Source organism: Gymnoscopelus microlampas (assembly GCF_963454915.1).
Source record: "Gymnoscopelus microlampas genome assembly, chromosome: 24".
NCBI lineage: Eukaryota > Metazoa > Chordata > Actinopteri > Myctophiformes > Myctophidae > Gymnoscopelus > Gymnoscopelus microlampas.
Window position 1 is genome coordinate 8,520,842 of NC_139961.1, and position 14,521 is coordinate 8,535,362.

General features: G+C 43.3%; 1 protein-coding gene across 3 annotated transcripts in view; it reads right to left on the bottom strand.

Annotated features, from left to right (window-relative positions):
• Positions 1–1,400: 1,400 nt before the first annotated feature.
• LOC311040342 (ATP-dependent RNA helicase DDX3X-like) overlaps positions 1,401–14,521 on the bottom strand; it is a 44,142-nt gene continuing 31,021 nt past the window's right edge. For all 3 annotated transcript variants that reach the window (XM_084050568.1, XM_084050569.1, XM_084050567.1), the window contains 5 exons: positions 11,322–11,503; positions 8,288–8,405; positions 6,901–7,054; positions 4,978–5,102; positions 1,401–3,001 (listed from right to left, as the gene is read on the bottom strand). In XM_084050568.1, coding sequence (XP_083906694.1) covers positions 2,922–3,001; positions 4,978–5,102; positions 6,901–7,054; positions 8,288–8,405; positions 11,322–11,503 — 659 coding nt within the window. In that variant the 3' untranslated portion in view covers positions 1,401–2,921. The remainder of the gene's footprint in view (positions 3,002–4,977; positions 5,103–6,900; positions 7,055–8,287; positions 8,406–11,321; positions 11,504–14,521) is intronic.

The window sequence follows — 14,521 nt, forward strand, 5'->3', positions numbered from 1 at the left end:
CACACCAAGTACTAGAGCTTTAACTATAGATACAGTTTTAAAACTCCTTCTAGCTCAGGTGGATGGCTGAGTCCCGTACCACAACGCTTAATGACATACAGCGGTGAACGATGTATAAATTAAGGTATAGTCTTCCGTGTGTGGACGGCCCTTAAATGGAATGCGTTAATTCAAAGCTGCATTCCTTGTGTGTGCGAGTGAGTAGAGTATGTTAATACAATGCGACCAACAACTGCGGTGGTTGTAGTTGGCCTATACCTGGTTTACAAGTGGCATTGCATGAAGCCGAAAATTAATGATGCATGACGCTCAAAACTCGATTTATCCTCTGCCCAAACTGATTTTCTATATTAGCTCAGCAGTAGACATTTTGGCGGTTGCATGGTGGGGGGGGGGGGGGGGGGGGGCTCCGGGTTCGAATCCCATGACATTAAGGTTATGGATTGCAGCCTTAAACCCTGAGATCGTACGAAATGGTACATTTTGGTTCCATTTGCACAATCTCATCGTTTAAATAAAACGGATAAAGACCAGGACGGCAGGAGGGGCAACAAAACGGCATCCACTTTCACAGCTTTTTTTCCAAACCCTTTCAAAATCGGTGGCTCTGTTGATTTGAAATTCAGAGGGAAAAGTCGGAGTCAACACAGCTCTGGGAAACCCCGAAAACGAGCTCATTTACATGACAAATCGGTCATTAAACAAGGTTTTGATTCCCAAAAGCATGTCGTTGCTGTTGGTTGGAAACCTCGTGTCCAAAACTGTAACTTTTCAGGATTCAAATAGAAAAATAGCAACCAAAAAAAAAGAAGATCGACTAGCTCAAAACGGGCCGCTTTGCGGCGCGTTTTGAGCTTGCAGATCTGTTATATTTGATACTTTTGTCTGACACTGTAGTATGATCAAGTGCGGCATTAATTTACGAATAAACATAAAAAGTTAAAAGATATGGAGATAAGAGGTTTCTGCCCGACAGCAACGCTGTTACCACTATGATGAGAAGTGCCGATCGACTTGAATTTGTCTTTAAAATGTACTTTTTCTTCTACTTCCATTGACTCACTCTTACCCAGTCATTCATTCATTCACTCACAAGCAAGCCACATTCTGGGTAAGAGCGTCAGCCGAGTAAAAAGCACTAAAGGGAAGTGTGAATGGATATTCATACAGCGGTAGTGCTTTTGGGAAACAGCTCATCAAAAACCCTGTGACAAAAATGTGAACTCCGGTAAGACGAACGAGAAGTCGTGTCGAGTTGCGTTGCGTCATCATCGCAGTGGTTTTTATGTTTTTTTTATTCTATTTATATTTTTTTTGCCAAGGTTTGATTTAGTTCAAGCCTAGTTTGATTTTTCCTTCCAAATAAAATTTTAACTAAAGAAAATGTTTAAACCCAAATAGGACATTAAATACATCTTTTATTTGTCAGATTTTGGCCAGTATATATTTTCTTTTGGCCAGTTATAAATGACAATAAGAACAAAAGGGGAAAAAAATAAAATAAGTGAAGAAAGTACTAATTTTGAAAGGCACAGTACATAAACAAACAAATGATCCTCCATTTTGTTTCGTTAAAAAAATAAGGAAAATGCAGTCATTTGTAAGCGGTGAAATAAAGAACGACAAGTCCTAAGAGTCTACATTTGCTATCATCGTTGCCAGCAGGGGGGCAACCAAACAACACCTCCTTGCTGAACCAAAAGACTCTGGCTTTTCTGAAACATTCCGATAAGACCAGTGGTTCTCAAAGAGGGGGGGCGGGGTGGTGGTCCAGGGACCCTAAGGGTTCCGTGTGGTGCTTCCAAATGAACCCTCACAGGTGTGTAACTCTTATGAGAGTCATGGGGGGTCCTTGAATAAAAAATAAAAAAAATAAAAAATACGTTTGAGAACCACTGCGATAAAACGGTCGGGAAGCTCCTTCTCTCTCTAGACCCTTCTCTCAATATTAAACATCTGTTTCAGGCCTGGGCGAACTCATAGTAATGGAATACATTTTCAACGAGTGGGGGAGGGTGGGTGGGTAGGGGGGGGGATACCATAACAAACCTTGATTCACGAGTGACAACTACGTCTGAGGCTGGTTTAAAAAGTAAAAACTGGTAAGAAAACCAAGAGCGTCTCAGCAAAAAAAAACAAAAAAAACACAAAAAAAGGTACGTTCAAATCCGACGTCTGCCCAGGTTCTCGCTAAGCTGCTCCCCCTCTCTCTCTGTCGGGCTCCGTTAGGCCAGAGAACCCACAGACCCTCAGAGCTACAGAAGGGGTTTCAGAGCTGGGAGTCTGTCTGTCTGACTGACTGACCGACTTGTCAAGTCATCTACGAGATCCGTTCCGTTTTAAAATCGGCGATTCGAGTTCACGTTCTGAGGCAAAGCGTCGACGTTACGGGGGGGGGGGGGGGGGGGGGGGGGGGGGGTAGCGGAAGGGTTCTCTCAAAACGTCCCGCTTGACGATACACTATGAAAAAAATCACGCAGCGTGCAAAACGCCTCGATAGTTTTCATTTAGTTGGTTATTGTATGTTCACCAGAAAACTTCAGTGGGTATATAAATGTGTCCTTCGCATTCCCTACAGAAGAAAAAAACAAAATGAGCTAGGATTGTTAGCGGTCTTCACGGAAAGGAAAAAAAAAACAACAACAACTAAAGACTAAACAAAGGGGGCGCCTCTAGCTGGTAGGTAACGAAGACTTTGCGGGGACGGGGGGCAAGCGGTGAAGAAATGACCGGATGTGACCTCTTTAGAAGGACGACGGCTGGTGAAGACAAGTCTGGGAGGGAGGAGGGAAGGAGGGAGGGATGGGGTGGGTGTAGAAAAGAGGAGGTGCTGGAGGGGGGGGGGGGGGGGGCGAGGTCTTGGGGGGGGGCGGGGGGGGTAGGGGAGTAGGGAGCAGAAGGCAGGGGGGGTGAGAGGAAGTCTAGTTGCCCCACCAGTCCACCTGGGAGTGGGAGTAGTTGCCTCCGTAGCCGTCGCCGCTGTAAAAGTTACCGAAACCACCTGGGTGAAAAGGGAAGAGTTGAGAACATGCATGGATTAAAGCAGAAATAAAAAATCTCACGACCTTTAACCCATTAAGACCTGAGGCCGCTTCTAAACATTTTCAAAATCCTAAAAAAATAAATAAAATAAAAATCGGGAAAAAATATTTAAAAAATAATTCTCACGATTTTTCAAAAATAGCAGATCTACAAGCTCATAGCGCGGCACTCGGTGCCGCGCTATGAGCTTGTATATCTGCTATTTTTGAATAGCCAAAGAAATCTAAAGTGACACAGATGCGTTCCAGGTATTAATGGGTTAATGTGTGAAACATTACGAAAAGAGCCCCCTTCTAACATACTGGCAACCAGGTGAGAAAATTACAGATCGAGGCTTTAAACCTTTGCTTTTATATTAAATATCTGAGACTGTTAAGATTTTATGTTGGATGCTTCTGAACATATTGCTAGTTTGACCTCTTCAAATGCTACTAATCTTAAGATAGAACCGAAAATAGCCCTATATCTACAATATGTTGTAGACGGGCTATTTTCCATGCACAACATGCTTCCATAGAAGACATGCTGGCTTCTATGGGAATACGAATGACTGAAATGAGTCGTGGCGATTGAGAACTTCAATCCAACTGTAATCCATGAACATGACAAATGTAAAGTGTCTTGAGACACCGATTTGACACTTTAGCCCATTAAGGCCTGAAGCCGATTCTACGAATGTCTTCTAAATCCCAACAGTTTTCTGAAAAAACGTATGTTTCTACATCAGTGGTGCTCAATCTTTTTCATGTCAAGGACCCCCAAAATTGTACGTATTTGGCCGTGGAGCCCCATCACAAAATATTTCGTTCCAGGGACCCCCCCACCCCCCAGAAGCAAAGATTTGAGTTAACGATGTTTGCTTTAAAATAATATATATTCAAAGATGTGCACGATTTTTCAAAAATAGCAGATCTACAAGCTCATAGCGCGGCCCTCCGCGCTATGAGCTTGTATATCTGCTATTTTTGAATAGCCAACGTGTAAAATAATGCATTTTTTTTGCTCAAATCAGTGACACAGATGCGTCCCAGGTCTTAATGGGTTGAAATTGAGTTAACAGGTGGAGTTATCTTTCCAGGACACTGGTCCTGCTTAAACTCATTTAATATGATGTGGTCATAGAGTCGTTAAGTAGGGTTCAGGCCCACCGCCATCGGACCACAATTTGCGCTCACCACACGTTGTTGTAAAAAAAATGAATGGACAAAGCCACTCCCCTGCTTTCTACAGACCGAAAATGAAGCCGATTGCTCCAAGACTGTGGGTCCGCCATCTTTCAATATCGCGTCATATCCTGCAGAATGCGACCAGACCATTATTGGTTGGGTAGCTTGTCAATCAAGAGCGGGGGCGGGGAATGAATGCTATTGGTTGTGTAGCTTGTCAATCAAATCATCCCGCCCCTCCTAGAGAATAGCCTACTTTATCGTCAATTTTAAAATAAATGGGAGCAAAACGCATATCCTGATGATTGAAAGGAGACTTTAAACTAGCGGCTAGAATTTATGCCCATTTTTATTACGGTAAGAAAATCTAGTCTAAAGTTTGTCAAAAAACCCATTCACTTGCCTTAAAATAAATTCTTTCTGACACCGCAGTGCCACACTCTGGCCATTCATAAGCTTCTGTGTTGGCCTCATGGTAAATATCCAAGCTTTGCCCCTTGGTAAAAACATCCATCTCTAAACATCAGCACTGTAGTGGCTTTGGGGTTCCCACGTGTTCCGTTAATGTTCTCAAGCCTGATGTTACACTTGGTTGCGCGGCGGCGGCGCTGCGCCGAAAAACAGCCGCTCTACAAGCTCACGAGCTTGTAGAGCGGCTGCTTTCGATGTGTGACACAGACACGGCGCGGAACAAAGTAGAAATCGGGCCATTAGTCCCGTTGGAATTGCCTTCACGTGCGAACCGGTGCGACGACGAACAGACCCTTACCTCCTACGAAGCCGCGGTTCCCGCCGTGCCCCGCCTGGCCACGGCCCCCGCGGCCTCCGAAGCCCCCTCCGCCACCCCCGGTGTTGGTCTGCCGGTAATCGCGTGCTCCGAAGCCGCCGGAGAACCTTGGGGGGTGGGAAACCATACGTTAGAAAAGCTCCCATCGAACAAGAACTTCAAGAACGGCAAAGCGCTCCTCTGTGTGTGTGTGTGTGTGTGTGCGCTTGTATGACTATACTGTACATGTGAGGGCTAAATGTCCCCACAAGTATAGCAGAATGAATTGAATACACAGGACCACATTGGAAAGTTATCCTTTTAACAATCATTGTAAACCGTACAATCTGCACAACTGTTAATAAAGTATTCAATGAATTAATCAAAGAATACGAGAAATGGACGTTGTGGGGACCATTTTGGTCGGCACAAAAAAAAGGGGTCGTTTCATGCTTGAAAAAATATCTTTACTATTAGAAAACAATTCAGATTGGGGTTAGGTTTAGGATTAGACATTTAGAAGTTAGGTTTAGGGATTAGAGATACGAGTTATGCCTGATTTAAACTTAGTTGCGTGATGGTGTCATGCACCGAAAAATTGCTGACCGACAACTGTAGATCTGCTATTTTTCTTTAGGCTTACGGTAAAAAATAAAATAAAAAATCACAAAATTGTAAATATGGCATTCATAAAATCGGCGTCCTAAAATGTTGATGTCCTCACAAGTACAGTAGTATAAACAGAGAAAATAATAATACTTGGGCACTTCAGGAGAGACTACCCAAACAAAATAAACAGGAGCACTGGACTGGTCTGCTCGTGATTTATTGTTTTGCAAGGGGTGACTGACGTTTCCACTTTCCGTCTTCCTCAGAGTCAAACAGTTTCATTTCATTTGGGTAATCTCTCCTGAAGTACCCCGGGTATTGTTATTTTCTCTGATGCCAGTTGTCCCTGTTGGAGCACCGACAAGCCCTTCTACGCTGGACTTCGCTTTACCCAATATATATTTGACTAAATATATTGACGATTTCGTCAACAAATAAAAACTAGACTAAACATGTCAGGGAGGGATCTAGTGGAGAAGAGATCCAGTAGAACTAAAGAGCCAAGTCATTTTATGCTTGGTTGCGCTCGGGTGTTCCGCTCTGAAGATAGCAGATCTACGAGCTCACAACACGTCGCAGCAAGGCGCGTTGTGAGCTTGTAGATCGGCTATTTTCACCACGCAACAAAGTGTAAAATCAGTTAATACGACGCCATCAAGGCACCGGCAAAAACAAATGTTGTCGACAAAATCCACTGTAGATTTAGTCAAAGAAAATCTTATGATATTTAGTCAACTAAAACTACAACTTTTCAGATGACTAAAATATGACTAAAACTAAATTACATTTTATTCAAAAGACTATCACTAATGTTAACACATTGACTGCCTGAATTATTTTCACTGCCTATTGTTATTCCTGCCAGAGATTTTTCAATGAAAAAAAAAAAAGTACTCAGGAGCCGAGATACACAATTTTAAAGTTTTAAGTTAACAAGGAAGTGGATGAGAGTAAAGATCTTCGAAAATTCATATCTCCTTGGTCTTTGGGTCAAATTAAAAAAAAAAAAGTGAAAAAAAAATATATATATATTTTTTTTTTGCTAAAATCGAGTTAACTCGATCTTGGCAGGCAAGTGATGAAAAGTTAATATCGAGTTAACTCGATCTAGGCAGTCAATGTGTTAAAAATGAACACAGGCCACCAGTGTTAATTTTTAACAGCAGATTTGTGGCGTGGCAGTCCAGGCACCCTAGGCTGCAATGCCAGCCTGACAGCGTGTCGCGGGTTCCTGTCAGTCTACTGTCCTACAAATAAAGGCATAAAAGTCCCCAAAAAAATGAAATCTTTATTTAAAAAAAAAAACTGTGTGTGTACCTCTTGGAGCGGCCTCTGCTGCTGCTCTTGTGCTGGTGTTCGTACGCCAGGCTCTCCAGCCACGAGGGAACCTCCTGTTTGGCCTCCACTAGGATGTCCAGCAGGTCTTTAGTGATGTTGCCGTTCTTGTCGTTGAAGAACGACGTGGCCAGTCCTGAGCAGACACACACACACACACACACACACACACACACACACACACACACACACACACACACACACACACAGAGAGCACAAGTCGTACAATTAGTCGTACATACATTCTGGGGGGGCCATAAGCCGAGTGGTTAGTGAGCCCGCCTGGGAAGCCAGAGGCCCTGGTCGTTCCAGGTGCGATTCCACCCCAGAGAATTACCTTTTTTATATCGATTAGTCACCCCCATGGAGACTTGAATTCATGGGTATTTTTTTGTTTGTTTTTGTCGCATTCCTAAACCAATAATTTGATGACCACCGGACCGGTAGGCAGCGGTTCCGGTAGGAGACACAAAGGAGGCTCTTTGTGTCTCCTACCGGAACCGCTGCCGGTCATCTAATCTATTGTCTTAGGAATGAGACAAAAACTCAAAAAATATCCATCAATTCAAGTCTCCATGGGGGTGACTAATCGATAGAAAAAAAGTCATTTTGGGGGTGAACTATCCCTTTAAGCCCTAATTGTGCCCCGAGCGCCGTAGAATGGCTGCTCACTGCTCCTAGTGATTATAGGATGGGTAAATGCAAAAACACATATGTGCAAATATACAGTGAAGTGGGGACTATTCTATTCCTCTTATTCTAAGCATTGACCATTGCCTGACTGACTGTACATTTCAGCATTCTGTTTTGGCACTTAACCCGTTAAGGCCTGAGGCTGATTCTGCAAGCAGTAGTTCTCACACTTTCAAGATTTTTTAAAAAATGATCAAAAATAGCAGATCTACAAGCTCGCAGCGCGGCACAAAGTGCTTTCCCGGTTTTAATGGGTTGAATGTAATAATTAACCCATTAAGACCTGAGGTTGATTCTAAAAATGTTTTCTAAATCCTTTTTTTTTTTTTTTTACATAAAAAAATATGAAAGACATAAAATATTTAAATATTTAAAAAACAAAAATATCTCATAATATGTTTTTCCAGAGATCCCCAGAAGCAAAGATTTGAGTTACAAACGTTCGCTTTAAAAATATGTATAAATTCAAAGATTAGCACAAATTTTCACTATTTTTCAAAAAATATTTTTGAATAGCCCGAACAAATCTTGAAAAATGACACGCGGTGCGTTCCAGGTCTAAATGGATTCATGCGATTAAATGGGTCTCCCAGTTCACAATGGCCAAGCCATAAGCCATGGCTCCATGGAAACAATAGCATACCGTCTTTCATGTGTGGACATTTATTATCCTTACCCAGGTTCCCCACGCGGCCTGTGCGTCCGATACGGTGAACGTACTCCTCTATGTCGCTGGGCAGGTCGAAGTTAATGACATGCTTGACGTTGGAGATATCCAGACCACGGGCTGCCACCTGGTGGCCGGATGGGGAGAGAGCAGGAGGAATGAGAAAAGGAGAGGGCAGTGTGAGTATATAGTTGATAAATGATATAACCACTTAGACCCCATCTACTAATGTGGCAGTGTTAAGGCCTTTTGCAGACAGGGTGCGATTAGTCAATCAGTTTTTACAGCATGCGAAAAGACGCACAAATCGAACTGGGTTCGATTGAAGAAAAAAAAAGAATCACACCCAGTGTGAAGAGAGCGGTGCCTTCGAAAGTGTAACTGGTTACATCCTTGTGTTGCAATCAGCAACAATATGTTGTCACGTGACAACATATTGTCACGTGTCACGTGAAGCTTGACCAATCAGCCGTGCTGATTGGTCAAGGACGGACACACGGACGGACGGACGGACGGACACACGGACAAAGTCAGATATAGTCAGATATAGACGGACACACGGACAAAGTCAGATATAGACGGACACACGGACAAAGTCAGATATAGACGGACACACGGACAAAGTCAGATATAGGAGTGGTTTCTACATCAGTGGTGCTCAAACGTTTTCATGTCAAGGAAAAAAAAAATCACACCCAGTGTGAAGAGAGTGGTGCCTTCGAAAGTGTAACTGGTTACATCCTTGTGTTGCAATCAGCAACAATATGTTGTCACGCGACACCATATTGTCACGTGTCACGTGAAGCTTGACCAATCAGCCGTGCTGATTGGTCAAGGACGGACGGACACACGGACGGACACACAGACGGACGGACAAAGTCAGATATAGGAGTGGTTGGCACCACTCCTATATCTGTCAAATTGGGAGCCGGTGTACATGAGAAAAATCGCACCCTGACTGCAAAGGCCTTTAGTCTTTTGAATAACACACCATTTAGTTTTAGTCCTATTTTAGTCATCTGAAATTGATTAGTCTTAGTCTAGTCTTAGTCGATTAAATATCAAATTCTTAGTCAACAAAATTAAATTAACACTGCCAGTGTTAATAGTCTCAACCAGAAGTTAACCACTTAACCCCTATTTACTAATGTGGCAGTCTTAGTCTTTTGAATAACACACCATTTAGATTTAGTCCCATTTTAGTCATCTGAAATTGTTTAGTCAACAAAATTAACACTATAATGTGGCTTTTGTTTTTATTCTTGTATGGAGAAACACAATTTAGTATTTTTTTCTAACGCTGCTTGCAGATGGAAAACACATAAAACAAATAAAGCAATCTTGCATCTTGGCTGGAGCCCAGCCTAACACACCGAATACATCCGATCTACAAGCTCATAACATGTCTCCTCGGAATAGGGAGTTAGGGACGCTAGGGTTCAAATGGTTCATTCATTGACAATAATAGTCACATGTACAACACACCATTGCATACAAAAAAAGTCAAAAGGATGGCGCAACACAAGAAAGCTAAAATGTTATTTTCATTGTGGTCCTGTTGAACGTGGAGGGAATAAAAGCAGTATTATGCACCGTGTCCACAGACAGCCTTTTATGAGCATCATTTACATGGCTTTTTGACAATAATTTGGCAGCCATGTTGTATTGATGCCAATTAAGCATATTTACGCATATAACCAGGATTTCTTAGGACTTAAAAGTTAAAGTATGTTGTTCTGGTGACTTCATAGAAATGGTCTGAGAAGGAAAAAATCTGTTAGAATTACTTTTGACTTTTAGGTAAAAAATGAGCTAGTTTGCCTAGACTACAGTGGCGTCAGTTCAGCAAAAGCTAAGGTATGAGCGGCACTTCTCTCCAAAAGTTTTAACTTTTTCAGCTTAAAGCGCTCAGCCAAAGAAATGCTGGAGAGCTGCAGCGCGATGCTCGGCCACTTGAAGGAGGAGCACTCCGGCGCGTCTTTACCATAGAAATGCATGGCAATGCAGCTCACAGACACGGCCCCTTATATAAGTACAGTTCTTTTTGATCGGACACAAGACATTTATACATTTATAGTCAATCGGGTTCCGTCGCTGTTAAGCCAGTTCTTTAGTGAGGACTTAAAAGTTTGAATTCTGACCCACACAGCTTTTTAAATCGGCAACGTACAAAGTCATCATCACTGACCCTGAAAACCTAACTGTGTAAATCATTCACAGTCAGTGTTTGCGATCCCGTGGACCATTGGGTTAACCTTTCAGGGCGGGACCCCCAAAAAATGTCATATTTGAACTGGGGAAAATAGCCGATCTACAATCTCGCAATGCGAGGCGTTGTGAGCTTATAGATCGGCCATTTTCAAAATGTTTGCCTATTTCTTAGATAATATTAGACAATTTGGCCAATGTAGTTTTTTTATAGTATAGTTTGTTGATTACCTTTGATGCAGTAATGGTCTTTTTTATGTTATTTTAACGGTATCAAAAAGGTCTTAAAGGTCCTTAAAACGACACTTTAGAAACCCTAGGCCTAGCGTATTAAGTTTATACACTTATGCTGTATGTTGGTTTGTTTACGGTTGAGTGAGAACCCACCGCCCCCACTGTCTAAAACAGTGGTTTTCAACCAGTGGTCCGGGGACCACCAGTGGTAGTACCAGGGGGTCCCCAGCTAAATGTGTTAACATGGCGTCACAATCATTTTTAACCACTTTAGCTTTGGCTATTCAAAAATAGCAGACATACAAGCTCATAGCGTGGCACCGAGTGCCGCGCTATGAGCTTGTAGATCTGCTATTTTTGAAAAACCTTGAAAAAGTGTGCATATCTTCTGAATATTTATATTTTTTTAAAGCGAAAATGTACTGATATCTTTGCTTCTGGGGGGGTCCCTGGCACAAAACATTTTCAAACGGGGGTCCGGCGGCCAAATGTGATATCAATTTAAGGGGTCCTTGGCATGAAAAAGGTTGAAAACCACTGGTCTAAAACACACACACACACACACACACACACACACACACAGACGGCTATAGATGCTAACCGCTGTGGCCACCAGGATGGGGCAGCGGCCCGATCTGAACTGATGCAGGGCCTCCTCGCGGTCCCTCTGGGAGCGGTCGCCGTGGATGCTGGTGCAGGCGTAGCCCTCGCGGTACAGGAAGTCCTCCAAGGCGTCGGCGCCTTTCTTGGTCTCCACGAACACCAGGGTCAACGAGTCCTTCCCTAGAGGGGGGCCGGAGAGAGACTTTTTGAACCGTCGGTCCAGAGAATGCATTCAAACCCTTCATTCTCTACTACTACTACGGGGCTGAACCTTTGGTCTTCCTTTTTTAACCCATTAAGACCTGAGGCCGCTTCTAAAAAAAAAATCTAAATCCTAAACAGTTTTTCGGGAAAAAATATTTTAAAAAATCGTTTTCACGATTTTTCAAAAATAGCAGATCTACAAGCTCATAGCGCGGCACTCGGTGCCGCGCTATGAGCTTGTAGATCTGCTATTTTTGAATAGCCAAAGAAATCTAAAGTGACACGGATGCGTTGGGTTAGAAACATAATTAGATATACAAGCTCTCATCGCGTCACGAAGAGCTTGTACATCTGCTATTTAATTTTTTTTTGGACAATTCTTAGATTTTCGTTTTTCTTTTTTTTTAATACATTTTTATCCCTCGATTTTGTAACCCTTATTTTTCACCCGGTGCCAATTTTTGAAAGTGATCCTGGGCGCTACACTCCCCTCACCAGCCTAGGGAGGCCAGGGCCGAGCTCATGCCTCCCCTTCAATGCATGAGAGCCAACTGACCTTCTTGTCACCCGACAGGAGGAGAGTTTCCCTGGTTGGACGTAGCGCACGGAAGGAACACGTTATTCCAACCAGTTCCTTTCCCCTCCATCAGGCGCCCCGGCTGACCAGGGGGAGGCAGTGTAGTGACCAGGATTACTACATGTTTTTGTGAGGGTATTAACTACCCTAGGAGACACGGGGAGAACATGCAAACTCCACACAGAGAGTAGGCCCTTTCCCCCATCCTTAGATTTATTTTAACACAAATCTTCTCTTCTGGGGGGTTACTGGGACAAAACACCATTCAGATGGGGGGTCCGCGGCCAAATACATATCCTTTTTGGGGGGGGGGGGGTCCTTGGCTCGAAAAAGGTTTGAGCACTACTGATTCAGACGGCAATTTGTAGAATGGGCCTCATGTCTCAATGGTTCTTGTCTGAAGCCGATTCTACAAATGTCTTCTAAATCCCAACAGTAATGTCAAAAAACGCATGTTTCTATATCCGTGGTGCTCAAAGCTTTTCATGTCAAGGACCCCCAAAACTATATGAATTTGGCCGCGGACCCCCATCGCAAAACATTTAGATCCAGGGACCCCCAGAAGCAAAGATTTGAGTTACGAATGTTCGCTTTAAAACATATATAGTCAAAGATTTGCACAAATGTTCTCAGTTTTTCAAAAAATAGCAGATCTACAAGCTCGTAGCGCGGCACTCGGTGCCGCGCTACGAGCTTGTAGATCTGCTATTTTTGAATAGCCAACATGTAAAATAATGCTTTTTTTTTTAGCTCAAATCAAAAAGTGACACAGATGCGTTCCAGGTCTTAAAGGGTTAAGAGATGACAGGCACGTGACAGCAGGGCTCCTGAGTGTGTGACCGGTTTGGTCACACAAGCGCCCCCCCCCCACCCACCCCCCACCCCCCCCAAAAAAAAATAACCCATCAAGTGTGACTAAACATTTGAATTGGTCGCACCGGTGCGCATGACATTCAAACAGGTCTGTCTTTTTGTTTTCTTCTTATTCCCCCCCCCCCCCCCCCCCCCCACCCACCGGCATTCGTATGCTATGTTCACACTGTTAGATACAAAAGACACAAAATACAAAGCTACACGCAGCATATTTGTAGCTGGAGTTGAAAGCAGCTCGACTTTTTTGGCAGCTTTGTCGCTTTCGCAGCTCGGCTACAAACGTCGGGTGCATCTTCATACCTTCATGTCGACGGCTTCCATTGACAAAGTAATGGGGGAAGCCTGTATCTTTGCAGAGGTCAGTGTGAACGCGGTTTTAGAAAGACTTCTCTACCTCCGATATGCTTTTTGCTCAACATAAAACAAGCACGTATGTCTCCAAATCCCCCCCCCCAACCCCACCCCCACCCCCACCCGCCCCCCCCCCCCCCCGGAGCGATTGGTGGCAGAGCAGACTGCATACATGCAGGCAGTTCATACTGGACTCTAAAGCGCTTTTGGGAGAAAGGCGCCGTGTAAATGCACCGTTTTAACCTTTTAGTAAAAGCAGTTTGCGTCTCTTGCGAGTGCCTCTGAATCCCATGAAAACATTTCAGAATGCGTTTCATTGTTTTTTTGTTTTTGTTTTGAACAGAACAGAGCAGCAGGCAGCATGAGGGAAGCAAACCAGCAACCACTGGAACGTTAAAAGTACATAAATATTAATAATAATGATAATAATATTCACTGTGGTTCCCTCTCAACACAGTGACCAAGAGATGCTCCCAGAAAGAGTTTGGCCACTGACATGGGATTTCTTTCTTTTTTTTTTTTGAGGGGGGGAGGGTTTGAAGCATTTTGTCATCACAGATTTGCAAAAAAAAATCATTTTCGCAATTTTTCAAAAATAGCAGATCTACAAGCTCATAGCGCGGCACTCGGTGCCGCGCTATGAGCTTGTATATCTGCTATTTTTGAATAGCCAAAGAAATCTAAAGTGACACAGATGCGTTGGGTTAGAAACATAATTAGATATACAAGCTCTCATCGCGTCACGAAGAGCTTGTACATCTGCTATTTAATTTTTTTTTGACAATTCTTAGATTTTCGTTTTTCTTTTTTTTTAATACATTTTTATCCCTCGATTTTGTAACCTTTATTTTTCACCCGGTGACAATTTTCTAAGTGATCCTGGGCGCTACACTCCCCTCACCAGCCTAGGGGAGGCCAGGGCCGAGCTCATGCCTCTCCTTCAATGCATGAGAGCCAACTGACCTTCTTGTCACCTGTATTTTGACCTGCATTCGTTTCCTTTTTCCTCCCCTCGATATTTTGCGTCCTACTAACGCTAATGTATGTTGACCAGATCTGTAGAGGGTGCAGTTGAGTACATAAAAATAGTTTCTGGCAGACATGTTTTATTATCTGCCCAAAAAAGTGGATTTTACACAACAGGTGGCTGTCCTGAAATGTCTCCCACCAAGGAGAATAGTCTTTCAACATTA